General features: G+C 36.8%; 1 protein-coding gene across 2 annotated transcripts in view; it reads right to left on the bottom strand.

The window, feature by feature from the left end:
• DNAH12 (dynein axonemal heavy chain 12) overlaps positions 1–17,802 on the bottom strand; it is a 173,590-nt gene that overhangs the window by 45,811 nt on the left and 109,977 nt on the right. The window contains exons 46-55 of one of the 2 annotated variants that reach the window (XM_060402345.1): positions 15,321–15,454; positions 13,957–14,119; positions 13,203–13,283; positions 12,679–12,859; positions 11,352–11,479; positions 8,950–9,039; positions 8,198–8,338; positions 4,929–5,170; positions 3,641–3,788; positions 3,201–3,346 (exon numbers count right to left, since the gene is read on the bottom strand). In XM_060402345.1, coding sequence (XP_060258328.1) covers positions 3,201–3,346; positions 3,641–3,788; positions 4,929–5,170; positions 8,198–8,338; positions 8,950–9,039; positions 11,352–11,479; positions 12,679–12,859; positions 13,203–13,283; positions 13,957–14,119; positions 15,321–15,454 — 1,454 coding nt within the window. Of the gene's footprint in view, positions 1–3,200; positions 3,347–3,640; positions 3,789–4,928; positions 5,171–8,197; positions 8,339–8,949; positions 9,040–11,351; positions 11,484–12,678; positions 12,860–13,202; positions 13,284–13,956; positions 14,120–15,320; positions 15,455–17,802 lie in introns of both variants that reach the window. The other variant, XM_012099851.5, reaches the window with a different exon arrangement.

The following is a 17,802-nucleotide window of genomic DNA, read 5'->3' as shown; positions in this document are numbered from 1 at the left end:
AACTCAATAAACACTGCTGGGGTAAATGGTTATCATTATAAAATAATTAAACAAAATTAGATCCTTACCTTTCATCAAATCCAAAGATACAATAAACATAACAGGGTCCTAATTGTTAAACTTTCCCAGTTTATGACTTGTTTTCTGAGAACTATCTCCTGACCTATGGCTCAGACAGTAAAGAAACTGCTTGCAATGCAGGAGACCCACGTTCAATCCTTGGGTTGGGAAGATCTGGAGAAGAAAATAGCCACCCACTCCAGTATTCTTGCCTCGAGAATTCCAAGGACAGAGGAGCCTGGTGTGCTACAGTCCATGGAGTCGCAAAGAGTTGGACATAACTTTCACTTTTTCATCGTCTCACTTTTATGCTTCTGACCTATACCCATGTGTTTAACCATAATGGCTCGGCCCCCAGCCATAGGTGATAAGACTAGGGTGGATATTTGTCCCATGCCAGAGTAATCAGATTTTTCTCTCACGGGATTTGCAGTTGTACTTAATGATTTGGGTTTTTGTATATTATTCAACGATGTGTTTTGTGAACTTAGGATCTAAGGCTTCATTAAAGAATGGCCATGTGTACAGAAGAACAGAGTCAGCAAATAATCAGAGACAGATCAATGAAGCAGTGAGAAAAACAAGGAAGGTAGGTCCTGCAGCCTGAGAGAGACAGTAAGAGAGGGATAGAGAGCGAATGACTGAGAGAGATACCAATTTTCACATTACAAAAGTCTGGTAGCTTTTCTCTAAGTCCGCAGCTTTTCTCTGACGCACACCTAAGATTGGGCTTCCCTGATGGCACAGACAGTAAAGAATCTGCCTGAAATGCAGCAGGTAAAGGTTCAGTTCCTGGGTTGAGAAGATTCTCTGGAAGGGGAAATGGCAACCCACTCCAGTATTCTTCCCTGGATAATTCCATGGACAGAGGAACCTGGAGGGCTACAGTCCATAGAGTCACAAAGAGTAAGACACGACTGAGCAAGTAACACTTTCACACACACTTTTCACACTTAAGATACTCAAAAGTGAGTAACCGAAAGAGTGGACATAAGTTACATCACTGGATTCTGCTGTCAGGAGGTAGGGAGAGGAGATTAAGCCTCTGTCATCACTCAGCCTAATGTCAAGAATGATGATGGCCATAGATGACCACTTTGGTCTCAACTGATAAGAAGTGAAGTCTGGTCTATAAGGATGGAGACTTATACTTCAAAATTGACACAATCCATGACCTGTTGATCAGCCAGCCCCAAAATATCAGGTACAAAGTAGTGACATCACTGAAAGATTACTTTATTGGAAGAGTTATCTTTCTGCCAGTAAATGACAGATTGTTTTCTTCAATTTACATACAACTCTGAAACTTCTGGTTTCTCTGGATTTCCATTAAGCCTAATAGACATTCTGCTAACATTTTAAACTGCTATTTTAAAAGTCAAAATGGCCACCAAATGCACAAAAAAGAGTTCTAAAACAAAATTAATACTCAGGGTCTAATATTCTGTTAAATAGAACATTCTCATTTTTGGGAATAGCTTATTATACTTCCTCAGATTATAATGCTGCTGCTGCTAAGTCACTTCAGTTGTGTCCAACTCTTTGCAACACATGGACTATAGTCTGCCAGGCTCCTCTGTCCATGGAATTCTCCAAGCAAGAATACAGGATTGGGCTGCCACGCCCTCCTCCAGAGGAACTTCCCTACCCAGGGATTGAACCCACATCTCTTACGTCTCTTGCATTAGCAGGCAGATTCTTTACCACTGAGCTACCAGGGATTTTACCAATTGCCGAGACATTTCAACCTAAGGATTTTCACTCTCAGGTAAAAAACACTATCAATATAAAGGAGACTTAGAGGTCTTGAAGTATCTAGTAAGGTTTCCAAAGAATATAAACAAACAATACCTCAAACTTTCAGAATATAAGATTTCTTTGTATCTTTACCATATCTTATATCCCAAACGAAGACTGAAACTTCCATTACAGTTTTAAAGGTAGTAAATGTGATATCCTATTCCACATTTCACTTAACATAGTAAGAAAGAATTAGGATTTGGAAGTTAAGTTGTCTGGGCTCAAATTCTGATTACATCATTTATTAGCTCAGTTATCTCACTAAATTTCAAATTACTAATTTATTCTGGGCCTCAGTTGTCTCATTTATAAAATGGAATAATAATAATAAGAAGTAACTCATAGGAATTTGTGAGAATATAAGGTATTAAAATAGTATCTCATGAATATAAGAACTCAGTATTATCCATCATAGTTTGTTTGACATAAGGTCAAGAAAAGATTTTTATATTAGATGGCAATATGACTAGATAACTATTTACAAGAAAATATCTCTCAGATGAGAATAATTTCCCAAGTTTCCAAAAGTGTGTAAATAAAAAGATAATAAAAACCATCTGCAAAGCTCACACAGTTACCATACTATGACAGCAGCTTTAACAGATTTACATGAAATTGCATAAATTACAAAATGAGTAGAAATACCTAGCTAAAATCAATACATTGAATAGCTAAGAACTGGAAACAGCCCAAGTGTCCAACAACAGGAAAATACATAGACAATTACAGAGTCATGTAACTGAATAATACTCGGCAACAAAAATTAGTAAGATTATGCTGTGTGGAAAAAGCCTTACACAAAAGACGGCATACAGTACGATTCCATTTATATGAAGATCTAGAACAGGCAAAACTAACCTGTGATGGAAAATAATCAGAATAATAATTTCCTATGGGGTGAACGAGGGGATTTACTGGGATGGGACAAAAAAGACTGTGTTATACCCTGACTCAAACCCTGAGGTTTGAGTTGCACAAGTGCACACTTTGGTTAGAACTCACAAGTTTGTGTATTTTTGTCTATTTGTATTAAATTTTATATATTTCATTGTATGTAAATTTTACCTCAAAAGGAAAGAAATATTGAACTTTACTTAATGATATGCATGCTGAAGTATTTGGGAGGAAGTATGTCCATGTCTGCAACATACGTAGAAATACATAAAAAAGGATGAGTTGATGGATGGATAGAGGGATGGGCAAGAATAATGAAATGTTAACTGCAAGATCTAGGAGGTGGTAGCTATATGGGTACTTACTCTGAAATCCTTTCAATTTTTCTCTATGTTCGAAAAGTTTCAAGTAAAATAATTGAAAAATAAACACTTTATCTTCCTTACCAGCGCCTGGAGTTGTTAACAATCACTCCGTTGTCTATGGAGAAAGTATCTGTAGGCAATCCAGCAATATTCCAGGCTCTGATTGTTACTGGATCACCCAAGGTCTTACTCAGTGAGAACTCCTCTGAACATGGGATTTTTTTCTCCTGTTAGAAATACACAGATTTATTTTTGACATTTTCTCTTATCTTGTTGATTAAAATATTTTTAATTAACATATTATTTGTTGTTAGTATTTAATAATTCTAAACAACTGAAAAAACTGAATGAAAAGTTAGACTATGGAAATATTTTACTGATCAAATAAGAAGAAAAAAACTTCATATTTTCAGTCATTTCTTTCCTTCTCTATTTTTATTATCATCCTTTCCCCCCAAATACCCCAACATATATTTTAAATGTTCTAAAAATAAACTCATAAGAAAATATAAAACCATTACCTTGCACAACATGCTCCACTCTTCTGTACATGTGTGTCGAAAGCCAGAAGTGAAAGCACCAAGGTAGGCTATTACTCCTGCTGATATTAAGACATCACCAGTCAAATTTTCATATACTGTCTGAAGGTCATCTGCAGCTTGAGACCATCTGGGAGACCAATCAAAGGCAAAATACCCTCACCAAAGAGAATGACTAAAGACAGTAATGAAACAGCCAGGGGTTTCTAGTCCAAATTCTATAACAAAATGCCATGAAAAGTTGGGCACTTGCTTATCTATAAAATGAGGAGGTTAGGTCCCTTCTAGCTCTAATATGCTATAATATACATTTATGTTCTACAAATAATACTTCACTATTCATTATTAGAATATTATGCATTTCTTATAGGACTTGTTCTTTCAGGATAGGAAAACAGAAACAAAAACAAAAAATCACCAGAATTTTGTCTAATCATTTTATTCAGGATGATTTGGCCCAGTGGCCCTGCTATTTGTTTCTGAAAAACTCAGGAACACTTGTAATTCATTACCAAAAATTACATTTAAGTTGTATAGCAGTTGGCATACTATAGCTAAGGTTGGTATCTTTTTCCATTTAATGAAACTTTTACCATAAAAAGTGCATTTCAAAACCATCTAATCTGCACTATGAAGTATCATCAAAAGTATGTTACTTTATCATGCTATTCATTCAACAAATAACAATTAATAGCTATGATAATTGGCTGACTAGTATAAATAGATTAGAATAAAGCTAACTGGCTTTGTTACATCAAGTCAGTTATTTAAAATAAATTTAACAAAATGAACCACATATTCACTACTCCCTTCCAAACACTTTATTGCAAAACATTTGAACACAAAATTGGAAAGAACTGCACAACGACCATCCACATACTCACCACTAAGATTAAAACTTATCTTTAGCCTTATTTGCCTCTTTCTCTTTCTCTCTCTCTTTTATCATTTGAAAGCAAGTTGCAAACACCATCCTTGACACTGAAATTCTGTTAGGAGAAGCCTAGCCAGGTGCTTTATAGAAAGTCCCATATTCTCAACCAGCCATTTAAAAATCAGTAATCAAGATAAACAACTCACTCCAGTATTCTTGCCTGGAAAAATACCATGGACAGAGAAGCCTGGCAGGCTACAGTCCATGAGGTCACAGAGAGTCAGACACGACTGAAGCGACTGAGCATGGCATGGCATGGCAATCATCATACCCGAAGAGAGCTGCATATTCGAGCCAGAGGTTTGAAAACATTGTTAGAATGAGTAGAAATCTGACCTCGATTTTTCGCCACCTAGTCCTCCAATTAGTTTTGAGGCTCTTTCAAGTTTCTTAGCACAAAGTTCCACCTGGTCTTCTAAACGAGCTTTTTCCTCAGTTTTCTCAAGAAATATTGTTTCTAAATTTTCCAAATGATGTTCTACTTCTGCTAGTTCTTCTCTCTTCTGATTCAAAAGCTCCATTGTCTCAGCTAAGGACTTCTGAGCTTCTGTTAAGCGGGCTTTCTTAGGAGCCACTACCTGTTTGGGAACAGTACATGCAGCTATAACATGTACTATATAGAACACTGACAGTCAGCATAATCCTTTATAGATACTGTGAATTTTAAATGTTTATTTATGATTATAAATACATTTATTACTTAAAAAGATAAATCATGCAAATTTTAAATTCCTTAAATCTTATATTTTCATATGCAAATAAAGTAAAATATATTTCTATATCTTATAAAATATATAAAATCATCCTGGACCAGCAAACTTCATCTATAAATGGGCAAGTTACTCTAATAATATGTCACAAAATGTAGCACAAAAACATAATATGTAGCAAAACATCTCAATACAATCAGGAGTTGCCTTTGAACTGTGGCAAAACAGAATAACATGTAACAGAAATGACAAACACTTAAAAATACATGAATGTGCTCCTTTTTTTTTTTTTTTTGGCATTTCTAAGCTTTTGATTTCCTTCCCAGTCAGCTGAGGATTACATTTGCCTTGATTAAGACAGTAGCAGTAATACAAAGAGAAATAAAGACTTGGTATTTAGCTTCGCTATCAAAATTGAATTTTCCTCAATCAATTGAGAAAAGTGAGGCTTTGTTGAGAGAAAAACGATTTCCTAAAGTTTTTATTTTATTATGCTCATCAGTATATGAAGAATGGGGTAAGGCCAACTTGGTTAGAGTATACTATAAGACACCAGTATAAGGAATTTACAAACTGACCAAAGAGAGTATATGTCCATTTGAAAGAAGGGAGACCTCAGTCTACTGACACATTGCCATGAGTGAGCTGAAGGCCAAGAGGAAGGCTGAAGCAAAGAATCAGATACGATGGACCTGCTTTCTCTCCTCAGGGCAGAAATCCTGAAGGGAGAATGTGTTAAACAGAAATTAGGAAGCTTTTCTTCCTACTTTGGACTTTAGAGAAGAGCTTGCTGGATATCTCCCTTCAACCTTTCCATAACAACACAAGGCAGGTGCATTGAAATTAAAATAGTGTGGAGGTACAAGGCTTACTCCTTGGAAGGAAAGTTATGACCAAGCTAGACAGCATATTAAAAAGCAGAGACATTACTTTGTCAACAAAGGTCCATCTAGTCAAGGCTATGGTTTTTCCAGTGGTCATGTATGGATGTGAGAGTTGGACTGTGAAAAAAGCTGAGCGCCGAAGAATTGATGCTTTTGAACTGTGGTGTTGGAGAAGACTCTTGACAGTCCCTTGGACTGCAAGGAGATCCAACCAGACCATCCTAAAGGAGTTCGGTCTAAGGTGTTCATTGGAAGGACTGATGCTGAGGCTGAAACTCCAGTACTTTGGCCACCTCATGCGAAGAGTTGACTCACTGGAAAAGACCCTGATGCTGGGAGGGATTGGGGGTAGGAGGAGAAGGGGACGACAGAGGATGAGATGGCTGGATGGCATCACCAACTTGATGGACATGAGTTTGAGTAGACTCCGGGAGTTGGTGATGGACAGGGAAGCCTGGAGTGCTACGATTCATAGGGTCGCAAAGAGTCGGACATGACTGAGTGACTGAACTGAACAGGGTGGGAAGTCAGAAAAGAACCTGAATACCTTAGATTCTCTGCTTTATACAAAGAATCCAGAACATTCACATGTCTTGTTGGACATGCAGAAACAGGCAGAGTTGACAGTTTGCAGACCTGCTGGGACTACTATGGGGAGGGACAAGATGTTCAAATGGAAGAACATTCAGATAGAATTAATTTTACTTATACCAGGTGTATACTGGTCTATTCCTCTGAAATGAATAAAATCCATACCTCTTTAACAAGCATGTATGCCTCATTAGGAATATCTTTTCAGTTGTTACAGCCTGATTACTCATTCTGTACTCTAAGGTTTTTCTAAACACATAATATCATGTATTTCCATGGGCATTTTTATTTATATTTTCTGCTCCCCTTGGTAGAATTTTGCAAGTTACAGAGGGCAAGGCCAGAGCTTCCTTGGTCCTTTGCTAGTCAAATTTGCAAAGTGCACTTTTAAAAAATTTATTTATTTTTAATTAAAGGATAATTATTTTATAATATTGGTTTCTGCCATATATCAATATGAATCAGCCATAGGTATACATATGTCCCCTCTCTCTTGAAGCTTTCTCCCACCCCATACAAAATGCTCTTATCCATTCTCTGCTCTCCTATAATTTGGCCCCAGGGAGTCTCCAAAAAAAGCTCCCTATCACTGCTTGAGTCCATGCTTTTCCTCTTAACCCTACTGGAATTTCTTACTTCTGACCTCTGCATCAAGATTTTCATCTGCCACTTGGCCTTTGATGTTTCGGATTTTTCTTTGCTTCTGCTGTCTCCCATAAAACTTAATTCTCTTTTGCCCCAGGTCCCTGTAACTATAGGTCAGTCTGGCCAGTTCTACTGATCTCCCTGCTCTCATGTATACTGGTCCCAACAGGTTATGTCATACGTAAGCATTCTCTTCATCCACTAGACACTCAATTAACGTCTGATTATGCTGTCCATGGGGTGGCAAAGAGTCGGACAAGACCGAGCGACTGAGCTGAACTGATTATGCTGGAGCAGGACAAGTTCTCTGTGGAATCACTTTTAGAAACTTCTGAACTAGTAAATAAGGGCATAGATCTTTTATTATGAACAAATTTATTTCAATTTTCCTTTTTTCACCAAATATTCGTTACTACAGTGAATTCAAAACACCACTTTTTTTTCAGTTGAAGAAAGAACTTCAATCCTAAAATGAAAGATTAAAAAAAACATTTAAAATCACAACCTTTTTATTAAATATGAGGGGAAATGAGTTAAGGCTGAACTCAACGGAAGCTAACCTTAGTGTTTTCAAAGGCATTGGTTGTTTTAGAGCCTAAGTCATGTCCAACTTTTGTGACCCCATGGACGGTAGTCTGCCAGGCTCCTCTGCCCATGGGATTCTCCAGGAAAAAATACTGGAGCAGGTTGCCATTTCCTTCTCCATTTCAAAGGCATAGATTTTAATTTATGGGAATATTTCAATAGAAAACGGATGTGCTGATCCTCAAAATACCTTTGCAACTCTGTCATACACTTCCATAGCCATGATCCACTTACACAGACCCTCAGCTGCAGAGGAAGCTTTAGCAACCTTAGGAGGATCAAATTCAGGGTTTGTTAAATATTCACCACGAATCTTCTGCATAACAGTCACCTGGGAAACAAAGATTTAGATCTTAAAATTTCAACATATACCACACAATCATTAGATGAAAAATTGATCATATATAGTTTAAAAAAGAGTATATAAAACAGTTATGTTGTCTTTAAAAACCAAAGTCAGTACTTTGAGATATTTTTAAAATAAGCATAATTGCAGCAAATTTATTACAGGTAGACAAGATATGTCTTCTAAAAAAATTAAAAGACCTTTGCAGTTTGGGAAAACATGTGTAAACAAGGAAAAAGAACAACTAAACATAAATAAATAGAAGTTTGGATGAAAAATTATATACTTTTAATCTCAGAAATTTGTGTATCCAATATGTTAAGAAATAAACTATTTTAAGAAGACACTTCAAGAACTCTTTCATGTCAGTAATACACTAAAACAGTTAATTTATTCAATGACTATGGATGGTCTGAAAGAGGAGTGGTTTTATGCATTATGAAAATTCATAATATAGTCATTAATAAGTATTCCTTTACTATTTTAATTCTATTGACACTCTATTTGCTTACATTTTATATAATACTGAAAAATGTTAAAGATTTTATATATCTGGACAAAATTACACTTATAGAAAAAAATCCACTGAAACTCACCGGAATATTGTCTTTGTCATATTCTCTCAAATCTCTTAAGAAATTCATATCTCCCAGAAGTTTTTTGCTAGGTCCCCAGTAATCTAATATCTATAAATAAAATTTACAGAAACATTATATGTACAATTAAGTATGTTTGATATAAAACTTTTCTTCTTGAGGTTTAAGGTATATTAATCCAGAGAAACTATACACTGAATTTCAAAATATCTACTTACATGTCCTTGGAAATGAAATAAAGAGACTCCTCTCTCTGAGAACATGTTAAGTATATCAAATATTTAAAATATGCATATGAATTTACATATTGAACTTATTATTAAAAATTAAATATTGAGGGTTTCCCTGGTGGTCCAGTGGTTAAGAGTACATCTTGCAATGCAGAAAACAGGGGTTAGATCCCTGGTTCAGGAGGATCCCACATGCCACAGAAAAACTAAGACCGCGTATCACGTCACAAGTACTGAGCCTGCGCTCTAAAGCCCTTGTTCCACAACAAAAGCCACTGCAATGAGAAGCCTGTGCACCACAACTAGAGAAAAGCTGTGCATAGCAACAAAGACGCAGCACAGTCCAAAAAATAAGTAAAATTTTTAAAACTTTAATTTAAAAAAAAAAAAAACACCGACAGGCAAAAAACATGATCATTTCTTTTTAGAAAACTTAAGAAAAGCAGCTGGTACAAATACCATCAAAATTTCATATAAGAAACAATATTTTTATTATTTCAACTTTTATTTTCCTTTAATTTTGACTTTCAAATCATACAGGTAGTGCTATAAACTGAAAGTCTGTGTCCTCTCCCCAAATTCCTATGCTAAAGTCTACTTCCCAGTATAATAGTACTTGGAGGTGGGGTCTTAGTAATGTGATTAAGTCATGGATGTAATCAGTCCCCTTATAAAATAGAGGGCAGGGAGCTCCCTCCCATTCCACCACGCGAAGACAGTAGTGTATAAACTGGGACTTGAACCCTCACCAGACACTGAATCTACCGCAGGCTTGATTTGGGACTTACCAGCCTCTAGAAGTGTGAGAAATAAATGTTCATTGTTGATAACCACTCCAATCTATGGTAATTTGTTAGAGTAGCCCAAATGGACTAGGACGGGTAGCAAACATTTTTCTTACAGAAAATCCCCTCACCTACCTAGATTTTCCCAAGTGGAATACAGAGAAGAAAGCAGTAAGACAAAGACTATACACTGCTCAGTCAGTTACAAGCTAAAGCACGTGGTGCTCATGCTCATAAAATTAAAAATGCTACATAACTAGCTGAACATTCTTTTTCCTAATTTCAGAAGCTTGATAGGGGTGTGTGAGTGGTGTGTGTGTGTGTGTGTGTGTGTGTATATGAGAATAACTTGATAAGGTAGGAGCCTATTTTTGTTTATCTTTATTATCTCAAGGGAGGACAGAATGGGCCCCCGACAAAAACCCCAATTCTCCAATTCAGGGATTCAAACTTAGGTATTGTAAAAACTTGAAAAGAAAAAGAAAAAACTCTGAAAAGAAAATAAGTCTATAAATTTAGTTTAGGATAGATGTTATACCTTTCTTTTTAAGGGATATACCTTTGAATAACAATTGCAATAATAACAGCTAATGTTTACTAATAAATGTGTAGCATTTATTATCACAGACAGCTTACTGTGTGAAAGGCCTTATACGTTACGATCTTGGTATGTAGTAATTAAGCCAATCCTTTGTGACCAAAGTACTATGACAATGATCCTTTTACAGAGTTCCACAGAAGTTAAGCATCTTCCCCAGGGTCACACTGCTGGGAGGGTCAGGATTTCTGAATACAGACATTCTGGCTCCCAAGCACATAGTTTTAACGACATCACAGTACTAGTTACCTCAGCAGAATTTCTTGAATGCTTGGAAACAACACCTGTATAACCATTCTTGAGGCTCTTAGGAAGAAAATCACAGCTATGTCCCTGTTCATTCAAACCCACCCCAGGAGAGTGGCGAATCCTGCATAGCCAGAAAAGGAGGTGGAAACCACTGGGACTACATTTCTCTGATACTATACTGCCCTCAGGCTTCTGTGGTGGCTCAGAAGGTAAAGAATCCACCAGCAATGTGGGAGACCTGGGTTCAGTCCCTGGGTTGGGAAGATCCCCTGGAGGAGAGAGAGGCAACCCACTCCAGTATTCTTGCCTGGAGAATCTGCACGGACAGAGGAACCTGGTGGTCTATAGTCCATGGGGTTGCAAAGAGTCGGACATGACTGAGTGACTAAACACAGCACAGAGTACTGCCTTCACTTTACCCTGGACTACATATACAACGTGTCTTCCTTGGACTGGGTACTATTGATGTTTAATTTGATAACAGTTGTTGTAAAGTGTTCTGACATTCATGAACATGATGAATCTGTGTCTAGTTATTACCTTGCCTCCAGTTCCTGAAGGATCCGAAATTTTTTCTGGTTTTATATCTTTCATAACACAAACAGCAGCCATAACTAGTTTAACACCAGCTGGAGGATTCTTCATTGACTTCACGATTGTAATGTCAGCTGGCTAAATCAAAAGAAAACAGGATGCCTTTAGGACAGCCAATTTGTAAATAATGACAGTTATTTTATAATGTTGGAGAGTAATAACAGCACCGATTTTCATCTGAAACTATAATTGTTTTTTGCTCTGTGTGGTTATAAAAAAGGTAACAAAAAATTGAAACACAGTAAATCAATGTTTCCCAAGTGTTTGAGAGTTCACAGATCCTTATGAGAATATGATGTCAACTAAGAACATTTCTGATAAAATATTTTTGCACACATACACAAAATTTTTATACGATATACCAAGCCTACACATGAAATCCATCTTAAAAACCCTAAGTTAGATAAAGGCTTAATTCCATATTTGTTTACATATTAGTTTTACCCACCAAAAATGAAAGAAGAGGTAGTTTCCAATTCCAAGTTTATTTTCTAAAAAGGCATATATTGTTATGACAGACACAATAGATCCATTTATTTGCTATCCTCTCCAATAGCCTCTGACTTCCCTTGCAATTGCTGGAAAGCTAACAACAATAGATCTTAGTTTCCTATGCAGCTGGAGCTGCAGGAAGTCATTAGGTTCTACCATCAGGTCACTTCAGTGATCCTGCGAGATGCTGAACTACTGACAGGTTGAGATTACCATTTTGTCAGGCATTTTACATGAAAGTTAGGGCACTGATTAGGAAAAAAGGCAGAGAGTGGGGACTGGATATCCTGAACTCCCATATTACACTGGGCCTCCCTAGCTAATAGAAGCTCATCTCCCTGATCTGTTTGGTGAGATTATTCTGGTTTGCCTAAAGACCCTGTATAGAGAATTATGCAACAGTCTAATGCAGACAGGCGCAACACACATCTACACTGGGAATGATCTTTAGGTTTTTCTGTACATGCATGACCAGAAGGCTGCAGAGAGGTGACTCCGTATTCTATTTAATAAATGCCTCCTGGCTCATGTACAGAACCGCTTTGGCCTCTTGGAGATTGTTCCATTCCCACTGGAATATCCTGAATGAAAATTATAAATAAATATACAAAAGCAAAAACATAAGATAACAATGTATCAAAGTGGAATTGTTAAGAGTCAAATTTAATTTGACTGGATGATGACAATATAATAGCACCCACTGAAAATGATCAACACGGAATTAACCAAGTCTCTGTTATACAGTTACAGTCGCTGATAAAATACAAGCTCATTCCAGCACTTGCCTTTAGTGTATCCAGTGCAGACAGGGCTGCTTCCAAGGCTGGAATTGCCTCAGCTAGATCACTTTCACATTCATTCTTCAGAGTTTGGGCTTCCTCAGCTTTTCCACTGGCTATCTCTTCATCAAATTTCACAAACTTTCTTTTTGCTTCCACTTGTGCAGATTCTATCTCGATAATCTAAGCAAAAGAGAGAAAAAATAAAGACATCTTAAACATGCTTGAACATCCTATTGTTTTCTCTATCCTAGAGACAAAAGAACATTTGAAAACTAGGACACCAAACATATAATTTTGAAGGATAAAATGAGGAGAAATGTAAATATATGTGACCTAATTTAGTGATGGGCTTCTCATCTTTCTCCAAAAACAACAGAACCCACAAGGAACCCAGTGGATCAACGGAAAAGAGTAACGTCTCAAAGATCTTGTCACAAATGAATTAACGGTTATTATCAAAGCTGAATTTATGTATTTCAATTGTCTTTTGTCATCAATTTTTTAAAAATTCAGGACACTTTACCTGCATCATATTTGCATTTTCAACTTTTGCTTCCTCTAATTTGGGCTGTAATTGGACAAGTTCTGTTTTCATTTCACCAACCTAAATAGACAATTTGTCATTAGTTTTCATAACTACAATAGCTATAGAAGCCAAGAAGAGAAAACTGAAACTTACAAATCAGGGCCAGAAAAGCTTAACTTTTTTCCCACAGTTCTTTACATGATAAACAAAGCCATGAGAATGTGGCCAGTTTTCTTCACAAAAGATGTTATCTTTCATGAGTATGACAGGGCAATGGAAGAATGCAGTTGTCACGGAAGAAAAGTCAGAAAAATGGTAGCAGCTCTGGGTATCCCTATTATATTATGTGTACGGTGTACAATTCATTCAGACCACCCACTCTGCTGCTTATGTTGAAATAATGCTAATAAGTATTACTTGGCTCATTTGAAAAAAAGTCTTAGGTTTAACCAGTTATTATAATAAAAAGTCAACCCTGACACTGTACTTTCACCAAATGCCAAAAACTTAAGAATGAACCTGGATGTATTTGAGTCTGTACAGTCTGAATGAACTCTAAAATTCTAAAATTCACTTTACTCATCTGTAACATGAGGATCATAAAAGCGTCTTCCTTATGGAGTTATTACGAGGAATAATTAAAGGAATGCAAATGAAGTACATAACATAGTACCTGGCATATAATGTATTCTCAATAAATTGTATCTCTTATATTTCTTATATTTCCACTTGAGCAGCTCCTCAAATTTACCTGAGACTCAGCAAAAGCTAATTTGTCAAGTCCATTCACATAGCGCTGTTTTGCTTCCATTATAGCTTGTCGCCTCTTAGTTAACAGTTGTCGAAATGAGGCAATGAGTTCAAGGTAAGAAGTAGCAGTAACATAGTTATGTCGTCCTAACTCTTGCAAGAACCTAAAAGAGAGGCACACAGCATTACTATAAATAATGGGTTTTACAAAGTAAGAAGTAAATTCAGCATAGCATAACAACAAATGTTTAAGAATAAAGGTTGATTTTATTCAGAAGCTGCTGAGTACTTAACTTTACCCAAAACCACATCCTAATTTCTAGTCTGCAAAATATTAGTATCAAATAGCAATGATGTAGTAAAAAAGCAGAAATCAACAAAGATTTGTCTCAAGAGAGAACTACAGCAAGAACGATAGAGGCCTTTTTATATGTTTCATATGCCAGGAGGATCTAATCCTATAACAGACCCAAGATACTGTACACAAGGAAAGAGGACGACAGATAGGACAGCAAGAAAAAGTCATCATTCTTTGCACGTGTGTCACGTGTTGGTTAAATGGAGCTCGGCCAGAAATATAAGACTACTACTCACACACATAAAAACAATGGATGCAATGATGTTTCATGGTGAGTATGTAGACTAGAGCCCCCTTCGTGGTGTACCTGCCCGAGCCAAACATGCCAGCTGGCTGTAAAACTCTGGATAGGCAATATACAATGAGCACGTATGACGTGAAGATGAACAGATGTAAAACTGATACTTTTAAGGTATCCACAGCCTACCAAACCACCTTCCTTCTTGTCTAGGAACTTCCAACTAGTGCCCCAGCAGCAACATTTGTTCTATGAAACCTGCCACACTATACACAGCAGTTCAGGCCAGGACTGGGCACTAGACACAAAGAAAGTTAAATCGCATTTTGGAATGAACTGGACTAGAAAGCTGGAAAGAGCTAATCAGCTGGAACTGCAAGAAGTAAACTTGAGAATTGAGAGGCAGACAGTTTTCCTCCATATACACTGGAAAGTAGAAAATTCAGCCTGAAAGAGAAAAGATTAGAAAGCAGATGCCACGGAGAAACAGGAATAAGAAATAGAGAAAAAGAATTTCTGGGTTTCTGGTGGCTTCTTAACTCCTGCTCCTAGTGATTTCTAAGATCCAGCTATATTCTTTCCCTTAAGATACCTTGCTCTTTGTTAAACCTAGATCAAATAGCTTTCTAATACTTAAAAGCCATAACTAATTAAATGATTAAAGAGAATTATAAGACTTAGAAATCCTATTAAAATCTGCAGTTTCTCCTAAAAGAGATGCTTTAACATACAAGATATTACTGTCATTTTAAAATTTATTAATATTAACCTTTCTGAAAGTTCCATAATGGAAGTGTGAAAATGTTTGCAGATTGGAACTATCTCTCGTCGTTCAACGTCAGTAAGCTCCAGTGTTTCTAAGAATTTCACAGCTACACGTTCAAGAGCATCTTCAGGCCATGGCTAAGAATAAGAAAAAGAAAAAGAAGTGAAATTTAAAATGATTAGTCACACTCAAATTATATAAATTGTCTTCCTATGAGAGAAGAACTTGCAGTTGAGAAAAGTAAAATCTTAGTAGGGAAAATAGAATTAGAGGGACTAAGGTCACAAGTAAATCTATGAAAGATATAAGTATTTTTTACATTAAAATTAAAGATAACTCAATATAGGAAAGGTCGATAATACTTTACATATCAAAGATCTATCATACCATTTCCCTATCTCTTCCACTTGGATGTCTAGGAGGCATCCCAAATTTAGTCTGACAATGGTACAGGCTGCTTTGTTGCCCTCTTAATACCTATCAGCCCCCTTTCCTTAAGATTCCAATTTTATTCTAGATAGCAATATCCCCAGCTATAATACTAGATTTCCTCGACTCCTTTGCAATTCAGAGTGGATAATGACATACGAGCATCTACTGGGTGGGGACATCAGAGAAAGCTCTCTAGAGAGATACACAGAGCTGGCGTGGGTCTTTGTGCCCTACTTTCTATTATTCTACTTCTTGCCTGGAATACAGATGTGAAAGTTGGAGTTCTAGCAGCTACATTAGGCCATATGATGACTCTGAAGATGGAAACTACATGCTGAGGATAATAAAGAAGAAAGAATATGGGATTCTGATGACTTTGTTAAGTCACAAAAGTTCCAGTCTTCAGATTTTTCTTCTGTATGAGAAAGGGAAAAAACCCTTGTGTGTTTAATTTACGTTTCTGTTACTAGCAGGCTTCCCTTGTGGCTCAGCTAATGGAAAAGAATCCACCTGCAGTGTGGGAGACCTGGGTTCGATCCCTGGGTTGGGAAGATCCTCTGGAGCAGGGAAAGGCTACCCACCCCAGTATTCTGGCCTGGAGAATTCCATGGATTGTATAGGCCATGGAGTCGCAGAGAGTTGGACATGACTGAGCGACTTTCACTTTCTGTTACCAGCAGCTCATCATAATTCCTACTTGTTACAACATCCAAAGTTGAACATTTGATTTTCTTCCCCACAAATTCACTTTTCCTCCAGTACTCCCCACCTCAGTAAGATGGTTCCTTTGCTTTTCCTGGAATATACCAAGGGTGCTTCTGGCCCTGGGTCTTTGGATTTGCTGTTCCTCTGACTAGAATTCTCCTAATCTAGATCTCTCTGTGGTTCAACTCTCTCACATCTTTGTGCAAATGCAAATTTACCAGGTAGGTCTGTCCAAAGCACTCTTTCTAAAACAGCATTCTTTCCTTCATTATTCTTTCCCTTATTACTCTTTCCCTTATCTTGGACTTTTTCTAAGCACTTACCAATATTTGACATATATTTGTTCATTTGTTTTTGTCTGTCTCACCAACTCTCCACTAAAATGTAAAATCCACAAAAGCAAGGACTCTTACCTCACTACTGTTACTGTCAGTGCTTAAACAGCTCTTGTTGGTAAATATTTGAAATATTTACTCAATGAAATAATTTATGTTAAATGAGTACTTAATCTTCACTTGCTCAATAGAGTATTCCCAAACTTCATCCCATTTAGATTCAACAAGATGCTTGTAATTTTTTTCTTTTATAGTAGACAATATGCATTTTAAGATCAATTTTTTCAGTGTTCAGCCCTCTAGTAAAAAATCAATCTTTTTGATCAAATACTCCATTAATTATTTTTAAAAAGTGTTAAGCACCCATTACCAGTATATACATATTTATTAATTATATTCATATGGTATTACTGTACTAATATATTTTTGAACCCAAAAAAAGGCCTTCAAAGATTTGTTATTAACATAAATGAATTTTTGTAAAATGTCAAAATAAGCACCATTTTCTGATCATGTAACTCTTTTTATTCTGAAAAGCTTCTCCCCAAAGCTCCCTGGCAGACTTTAAATCCAGATCCACTGGTAAGGAACACATCATCAAAAGGCTCATGTGTAAACCAGTCAACAGTAAGAGGAGTGAGAGCACCAATGCTGACTTAGGCCAACCAGGAATGAATCCCTATTAGACTTTGCCTACTTGGGTAGCAATTTCCCAAACAAAATCAGAATTCTGTCAGCAAAGATGAAGTGGGTAGTGGCTGTTGATAGGTAACCATGACATCATAAGCTAATATTGCAAGTCATGACACACCCTGGGAATAACTTTTATTATTTAAACAGTTGATACAAATCCATATTCCAACTGAAAGTGAAGTCACCCAGTCATGTCCAAATCTTTGCAACCCCATGGACCGTAGCCTGCCAGGCTCCTCCATCCATGGAATTTTCCAGGCAAGGATACTGAAGTGGGTTGCTATTTCCTTCTCCAGGGGATGTTCCTGACACAGGGTTCA

The sequence above is a fragment of the Ovis aries genome, chromosome 19, assembly GCF_016772045.2.
Source record: "Ovis aries strain OAR_USU_Benz2616 breed Rambouillet chromosome 19, ARS-UI_Ramb_v3.0, whole genome shotgun sequence".
Classification (NCBI taxonomy): Eukaryota; Metazoa; Chordata; class Mammalia; order Artiodactyla; family Bovidae; genus Ovis; species Ovis aries.
This window is presented reverse-complemented; position numbering and strand designations above follow the sequence as displayed.